The sequence below is a fragment of the Prosopis cineraria genome, unplaced genomic scaffold (genome assembly GCF_029017545.1).
Source record: "Prosopis cineraria cultivar Desert tree isolate PC_DT_omini unplaced genomic scaffold, ASM2901754v1 PC1, whole genome shotgun sequence".
Classification (NCBI taxonomy): Eukaryota; Viridiplantae; Streptophyta; class Magnoliopsida; order Fabales; family Fabaceae; genus Prosopis; species Prosopis cineraria.
Genome location: NW_026555332.1, coordinates 12,542,945 through 12,551,752, shown reverse-complemented (window position 1 = coordinate 12,551,752; position 8,808 = coordinate 12,542,945). Strand labels below are relative to the sequence as shown.

The window sequence follows — 8,808 nt, the reverse complement described above, 5'->3', positions numbered from 1 at the left end:
GTCGGGCAAGGCAACCCATTAACTTGATGCCCTGCCTTAAATGTCTTTGGGCAAAAAAACTATGCCCAAAGCTCGACCCTACCCAAAAGATGCCCAACTTTGGAGGGGCTGGGCGGGCAGGGATTGGGCACCTCGGGCAGGGTCTCCAGCCTTACCCTACTGAAATAAAGAATTATAACCATCCATACAAATATGATATACACCATAGCAGATTAATTATTTTCATCACTAAATCACTTCAAGCTCTTATTTTAAAAGTAACAGATTGTTAAATATCATTAGCAAAAATATTATGGTGTCATCAAAAAACTTAATAGCAAAGCAAATATGGAGGGAATTTTTCATGCAGGTCACAAGTGCTGTCCAGTTTCAAATTCTAAGGAATATAAAAATATTTAACCTAAGGTTTACAAACTTGATCATTAAGGCACCAAAAAAATAAAAGGAACGAGTAAGGAGTGAAGTGAATGTAAACAATTAAACACCATTTATGTCCCCATCAAGTTAATAAATTACATCCTATATTATTATTTTTATAAAAAATATATTATATCTCGGGCTAGGCAGGGTCAATTGGTTGGATACCCCAGCTCTAAACCCTACCCAACCTGAAGATCGAGCTCAGCTCAACCATGCCCAAACAGTATCGAGCAATATTTTTAGGGCTCAGGTTAGGTATATTTTGCTCGGGTCGGATTAGGCATCTTGGGCTTATGGGCATCCTGTACAGGCCTATTAGGACTTATTAAGTGTGGTTCAAGCCCTTGTGAGGGCTAATGACTTATGATGTGAGATTTGGACACTTAGTTGATGGTTTTAGATGTAAAAATATGAAATTATAGTCTCGAGTATCTAAATTCTTCATCTGACATGAAACAAGAATCATTAGTTAGATTATGAAATTTTTGACGTGTGAGCATTTGAATTACCTCAATCAAAGATTCGAATCAAAAGTTATGCACGCCAAAAGTTTGTGGTTGATAACTATCATAACAAATGCTGTCATAATAACTTTAGCCGCGGCTTATAGATTATTGGCTGCAGCCAAAGAAGTTCCCAAGACAATTTAGCCACAGGAAAATCTTCACTAGAAGAATTGACTATGGCTTAATATGCTTTGGCCACAACCAAATATCCCTGCTAATTGAAAATGACTATTTTTATCTTATTTTGACTTGTTTTCAACTCTAATTAACTGTCACGCTTCCCAAATACTTTTTACTCTAATTTATAATTGATAAATAACTTTTTAAACTCAGTTTTGAGATTAAATGATTTGTGGAGGGACCTAAAATACTAAAAAAAAACAAAATTGTAAGGACATAATACAAAAAAATGCAGGAACTTATAACAAAACTTAAGTAAAGTGCAGCAACCCAAAATTATTTTTTCTTCCTTTTTACTCTGGCTGTTGAGCATTGGATTAGAAGCATATTTTAGTAGTAGTGCGGTAGTGCCAAATTGAGAGAGAAAAAGACAAGGTTATTGTTTTAAACATTAACTAATATCTATAATAAAAAAATAGAATTCCTGTCGCTTTTACCTCATTTGCGATGAGATTTTTTTTAATTATTTCGTTAATATTTGGTTCGTTAAAGTTTTATTTGTTTTACACGTGGTTGTTATGATTAATAATTAATATTATCACAATTGCAATGAAATTATTATTATTTTTTTTTTCTGGGGACTTTTAGCCTTTCAACGCCCCATCTTTATTATAACTAGGCACAATCTTAACCTCCCATCAACGATCCTGGCTTCCAAAAGCCAAGTTCTCATTCTCTTTCTTTATTATAAATTATTATTCTCTAATTCATCAACCGCCCCATGTAATACACGTGGACGTGGTTATTATAATTAAATAATTACTATTATCGCAATTGCTATGAAATTGTTTTCGGTAACCTTTGGCCCCCATCTTTATTCTGTATAAATATTCACCATCCGTTAACCGTGAAACGCCAACCTCAACAAACAAGAAAAATTAAACCAAGTTATAACACTATCATGGCTTCCAAGTAACCACGTTCTGATTCTCATTCTCCTTCTCTCTCTCCTCACAATGTCCTCCATCATCAAGACCTCCCATGCTGATGATTGTCCGGCAAACATCCCGGGAGGCAAAATCGCCGTCTCCTGGAAACAAAACAGAGAATCCGATGAAGGTAGCATAGCAGATACATGCGACTCTGGTCTTTACGACATTGTCGCTCTGGCATACCTTCATGTGTCCAGCAAATGAACCATAGATTTCAATGACCATTGTGCTGCTGGCAATTGCAAAGCCCTAGCGTCGCAAATTCAACACTGTCAAAGCAAACGCATCCAAGTCTTGCTTTCCGTTGAGATAGACACAGACGAAAAACCCAGTTCCTTGGCAGAGTATCTTTACGATAACTTCTTAGCGGCCAAGATGGCCCTCTTGGAGCTGTGTCCTTAGATGGCATTAATCTTGCAAATATTGATTACAGCACTGGGTCCTGGGTCGACCTTGTGGAGGCAATCTATGGTTATTCGACTCAAGACAGAAAGATTTACATATCAGCATCCCCACGTTGCAGCATCACTGCCTTCGACAGCGCACTCGCTACAGGTCATGTAGATTACCTCTGGGTTTTATTCTACGGCCAATATGAAACATGCGAATATTTAGGAAACGATGACTTCACAGGGCTCCTTGATTCGTGGTCGAAATGGACGACCGAGGAAGGTGTGGCTGATCATACTTCTGTTTCTTGGGCTTAGTAGCGTCAGATAGCCCTGTTGCAGCATCCAATGGTTACATTTCACCAGAAAAATTAAAATCCGAGGTTCTTCCGAAGGTGAAGGAATCTTCCAATTTTGGTGGAGTCATGATCTGGAACAGGTACTACGATAAGCAAACAAGCTACAGTGCTAAGATTAAGGAAGCTTTCAGCTCGAAAGTTTGTGAATGTGTCTGCCATGATGCTGCGTCGAAGAGATTCAACAGTTTCTAGGCCAGATCTGTGTAAAATGGGATGTATTACTAGCTAGCTGTTCATGCCTGCCATGGCCAGTACGAGTGTGCGATCAATGCATGTTTGACCACAATCATGTATGGACAATAATATCGCTTTGAATGAAGATCTACTTACACAAATCTGCACTTTGAGAAGTATCATTGAGTTCTTTATTTTTGATAACATGAAAATCTGCGTTGACCTGTCCACTTGAACAAGTAAATTATTAAAATAGTATTTTGACTACTGATTTAGTAAAATATTTTGTTTATAATTGGTTTGAGCACAATTATATTCAACTACAATTTTGATCATTATTTCTTGAACCAATATCTTAATTGATTCATTGATGACCAGTTTAGTTTCCAGTACCTTGTTTTATGCTTTGTTTTACTTTACATGAATAGCATTTAATATAAGAAGATAAAACTAAAGTCATCAGCATAAGTATTTATATTTTAAATATGTCAAAATTAAGATAAAATAATAAATAAGAGGATTATAGAATGAGAAAAAAAACACAAAGTTTGGTTGAAGTTTTAATTTAAAGTAATTTAAATAAATTAAACAAATAAAATGAAATAGAAACAAATAAAACAGGCAAAGAGAATAAGGTACGTGAAAATAAGAGAATTGTTATAATTTCAAATAAACCTCAATTAAAATAAAGGTGCCAAGCCCCCACACACTTAAAATTCACACACAAATAATTGTATTGAATAGACATAACGTTTCTTTAGTTTTAGATATCAATCAACATAAAGGCATTTATGAATCAAGATAAAGATTTATTGAGTTTCACCACTAGAAAAATACGATTTAGTCAGGCATCATTCATTCCTTGGCGTAAAGTATATGTTTTAAAAATAGGGAGGAGGAAGTAATTTCAATAAAATTGAAGCAAAGTCAATAATTTATTTTACTCTCATCTAAATATAAAAATGGATTAAAGGGCATTCACTACAAAAAAAAAATGTTGTTTTTGGGGCATTTTTTTTTCTTGCTTTAGAGGTGTTTTAAAATGCTTTTGGTATTTTCGGCATTTTCTAAAAATGCCACCAGAACGGGCGCCGCCACCACTTTGGTGACATTTTTATCCAACGTCAGAAAACTAGACAAATGCCTCCTTATGGGGCATTTTTGCTAGGAAATGCCACTAAAGTAAATATAGAGGTAAGGTATGATTAAGGGCGTTGTTCTTCACAAACGCCTCCTTGGAAGGCATTTATAGTACAAACGCCTCTACTAGGGCATTTGTTAAAAATGCCTCATGTCAGGGCGTTTCCCTTACAAGAGGCGTTTGACAAAAAAAAAAAAAAACGCCTCCTATCACATAAAACGCCTTATTTGAAGGCATTCGTTATTTCACAACTTTCACTTTGAAATTTTTACTAATAAACTCGTACTTTAACTAGCTCTAAATACAAGTTTTTCAAATTTTTTTTAATTTTATGTTTACAAATTTTAGCATATAAATTAAATGTTTAATTTTAATATTTAAATTTAACTTTTGATCAAAACCTTAACTCTCTTTTAGTATCTTAAGTTTTTTTTTATAAGTAATAAAATGTTTTGCTAACAAAAAATAAACAAGGGGCGTTTGTACCAAAAACGCCCCCAACGTCATACAAACGCCCCTTGTGGGGGGGTGTTTGCAATTACAAACGCCCCCTTAGGGGGCATTTGTATACAGGAGGCATTTTTTTTAATTGAAACACCCCCATATAAAGGCGTTTTCATACAAATGCCTCTTAAGGGAGTGTTTTGGTCAGAAAATGTCTCTAATGTATGGTCTTTTGAGGCGTTTCTTACAAACACCTTAAATGAAATGCCTCTAAAATGTAATTTTTTTTGTAGTGATTTGTTTTGTTCCTCAATTAATTGCTCAAGAGTGTCTAATATTCTAAATTTACATATGGTACAATTTTCCTTTCAACATTTGAAAATACTCAATGAAACACTTTGTTATTAAAAAGTTAACTTTGACACTATAGCTAACCTAAAAATTACATAAAATGACCTCAAAAACTATAAAAAAGGACAACAAAAAATACACATAAGTACTTTATGAAAAATCAATATCAATTAAATCACTAAACTAGTGTGATAATTTATAAGGTTTCCTCTAAAAAATTTTAATCCACCTTTAAAAATTTACAACTTGCGTAAAAATTGCATTCATTTATAAATAATAATATTTGTAAATTTATAAATTATTACATTATTTTAGGGATTTAATTGATATTAATTTTCTTAAAAGGTACTTATTTATAATTTGGTGTATTTTTATAGTTTTTATGTCATTTTCTATAATTTGCTGGGTCAACCAAATGTCAAAATTTGACTTTTTTAATGGAAAGGTGCTCAACGTACTATTTTCAAATGTTGAAAGGAAAATTGTATCACATATAAATTTAAAATATCAGACATTTCTAAATGAATACTCTATGAACAAAAATACCTTTTGACCCAATAAAAATTAAACAAGTATATAGATAACCATTTAACTTGCATAACTCCCAATGAAACAACATGAGGTTCTAAAAAAAATTGGAGATCTTGACACCTATAATGGGGGAAAGCTTACAAAAGAACGAGTGAATTATCATGTTTCTTTAATGTTTTTCACTACTTATCATTTATTGAATGTCAAATCAAGAAGATAATCAGTTTAGTCTTATTTCTATCAGAGTCATTTTATTTGTTATCGACCAATTATGCAATAAAAGTACCTTCATCTTTTTCTCCTTTCAAAGAACTTTTCTTTACACCGAGTTGAAAATGACGACAAATTAATGCAGCTAAATTATACGTTAGACCACGAAAGTGGGCAAAATAGACTAAAGTCCCAAAATAATCCCATAAAGACTTAGCTTTTAATATTTAGAGATTGTAATCCTTGTAAGACCACATTTACAACAATGATCTTCGGCCACATTAAGATGTCAATCTCTAAACATTATAAGCTAAGTCTTTATTATGAGTTTATCTGAGGGATTAAGTATATTTTGGTAATAGAGCCAAATTTCATATTGGACAAAAGGAAAATATCAGTAATCCTTGCGAGTAAGAAAAAAAAAATTATGATCATGAATGAACAACCTAGTTCATCACCTATCACGTCTAACCTTATTACACTTTCTTCTACCCTTGTTGGCAGCTTCCTTCTTCCTTCTTCAGTTAGAAGAACCATCACCAACAAGATTAAAAATCCACTACTTTCAGGGGGAAAAAAATTTACAAGAGCACCCATATCAGAACGCTCAAGTCAAAAAACACTCCCATAAATTGAGGCAGAACATTTTGGAGAACTTATTTAAAAAAAAAACAAAAGCATCCCAAAATGATCCACCTATGGGAGCGCTTCAACCAAAGCACTCCCCTAGGTATTGAAAGAAAATAAACTAAAAAAAACCTAATATAACATCTCAAAAATTGGGTGTGATTTGTATGGGATATTCATAGAAACTCATATCCCTTAAGTCTTGACTTGTGAAATTTCTGATTATAAACCATGAACATACTTGAAATAAGGTTAGGCCCATTCCAATATACATTAAACAAGTAGACATTTTAATACTTTTGTAGAAATTTCATCAAAACCTCCCCAAAAGTTAAAGACCTCCCAAAATTCTGCAACAATAATTTCAACACAAAAACAACAAGAAGCTCTGCTCCCATTAATAGACAAACTAACAATATATAATCAAGCTAAGGATCCTAGCTATAGTCTTTGTGGAGTGTCTAAAATAGGATTTATAATACATAATTTTCAAATTCAAGATTACATAAAAAAGATGACTGTTCGCAAGCTCGTCGACATCAACTTAGCAATTATGTCTCTCAATGTTCTATAGGAGGTATAATGTTAGCTAAAATATCTAATACAAAAATGAATTTTCTAGTGAATAACCTCCCAAATATATAAGTTCAATAAATAGTATGGAATATAATAGAGTAAACATGTAATGAATATAGAAGAAATAGTTCAATAAAACATAAATACTTTGCTTTGAAGTCAAAAAATCTTCCATAACATTTTGTTTACATGAACAGTAACATTCTATGCATCCTTGTACTTTTCAAATTATACATTGGTAAGTAATTAACATTATTCAAAACAAATCATTAGACTAAACAAATGGAGAATATGGTAACATTTATTAATTAAGAACTATTAGATAAAATATGTACAAGTCAATTAAAATATACTCTTTTGGAGACTTACTAGAATAGATAATAAATGTGGACACAGTTCACAAGGATAATCAAACATAACTTATGCCACAAAAACAAATTTATACATATAGTCCATGAAGGTAAGTAATTAAATGCAGCCTAAGCCACGAAAACAAATGGGGACACACAGTCTATAAGAATAATGCTAACCAAACACGAGTTGAAACTACAAAATCAAACATAGTTATGAGACCTGCAAATAACAAGCATGAGTGTTATGCTTACAAATATTAAACTAGCTAGTCATTAACTATGACACACCAAGAGTTAGCGAAACTGTCGTTAATAACCAATATTTTTAGTATAGTCCTTTTTGAAATTAATTTTCCAAACATGTGAAAAAAATCACTTTCAAAATATAATTGTGTTTTTTCAATATCAAACTTGCATAAATCATTTGAAACACCAATCCTTCTAGGTATGAAAATTCATAACTAATATCTCATAAACTTCTTTACCAATTTTTAGGATTGTCTTTGTCAAATAAAGGATTACTAGAACTTGTAAAAGCATTTTCATTAATCATAAAAATATTTGTTGTGACTTCAACAGTTAGAGCAATTTAATAGTTGTGAATTTATGTGAGTAATAAAAGTAATCAACACTAGAGATAAATATATATATTAATAGTTGTGAATTGTTGAAAATAATATTTTGATAAAAAGAAAATTTGTTAATAAATTGATTGAGATGTTATTCACTTACTTGTAGTATTCTCAAGGTTTAAAATTCACTTCTTACAACTTCAATCAAGTTTCTCTTTCTCCAAACAGCCTATAAAAATAAAATATAGGATTTTAATAAGCTTTCTACATGTTCTGTAACTCCCTTCCAACATTAACACAACCATAGTCAACTTTAATAATTCAAAGTTGCCCAATTATCATCATTTATGTTACAAAAGTTTTCCATTATGCTTTATCCGTAGCTAACTATTCCATAGGGATATGACTTCTTCTTAGGCCTTATATCAAACACCTAGTGTGCATAATTTTCAAACCATTCATTATAGCTTTTAAAGCTTCAATCTCTTACCCAACAATTTCCAAACATCCATAATCAACATCATGCTTTTCCAATCAAGTTCCCCATCAAGAAATTGTTTGAGTCTAAAGAAAATTCAAGCCCACTTCCATTCTAGTTCCCTTGCCACAATACTTGACCTTGACATTCCTAATGCCTAAGTAATATCATTTTTATTTTCTTTATAAGCTTTATTGCTCAAGATCTTCAATCCAAAATAAGTTAAAGAAGTAAAGGGGGAAAATTTTAACTCCTATCTTTCGCAAACATTGCATCAAATACTCCATAAGTATCTTAAAGGTGTGTGTGTGTGTAAACAACAATTGGGTTCTTGAATTTACAAACCAAACTATCTTTTCTAAAGATCTCTAATTCAACTCAAAATTTTATTGTAGAAAATAAGTTCCTTCCATAGTGTTAATTAATAGCAATACAATCATCACATATATTTTTACCATTAAAATTCAAAATTTCTTCTAACAAGCATTTTATCAAACACCTCCTACGTGTTAGTGTTCAAATTGTGAATCTAAGCTCTTTTCTCCTTAAATATCAAACCAACTTT

General features: G+C 32.0%; 1 protein-coding gene across 1 annotated transcript; it reads left to right on the top strand.

Annotated features, from left to right (window-relative positions):
• The first annotated feature begins 2,062 nt into the window (after positions 1 to 2,062).
• LOC129315955 (hevamine-A-like) lies at positions 2,063 to 2,978 on the top strand. Its single transcript, XM_054960182.1, has 3 exons — positions 2,063 to 2,229; positions 2,406 to 2,593; positions 2,749 to 2,978. The coding sequence occupies exons 1-3, from the start codon at positions 2,063 to 2,065 to the stop codon at positions 2,976 to 2,978; spliced, it is 585 nt and encodes a 194-aa protein (XP_054816157.1).
• Positions 2,979 to 8,808: the final 5,830 nt, after the last annotated feature.

What these genes read in the sequence shown, in the direction of transcription:
- LOC129315955 (XM_054960182.1), top strand. Translation starts at nt 2,063, where the DNA reads ATGTCCTCCATCATCAAGACCTCCCATGCTGATGATTGTCCGGCAAAC. An exon ending in GCTCTGGCATACCTTCATGT is followed by an intron (nt 2,230 to 2,405) that starts GTCCAGCAAATG and finishes ATAACTTCTTAG; the next exon opens with CGGCCAAGATGGCCCTCTTG. An exon ending in CGACAGCGCACTCGCTACAG is followed by an intron (nt 2,594 to 2,748) that starts GTCATGTAGATT and finishes TGGGCTTAGTAG; the next exon opens with CGTCAGATAGCCCTGTTGCA.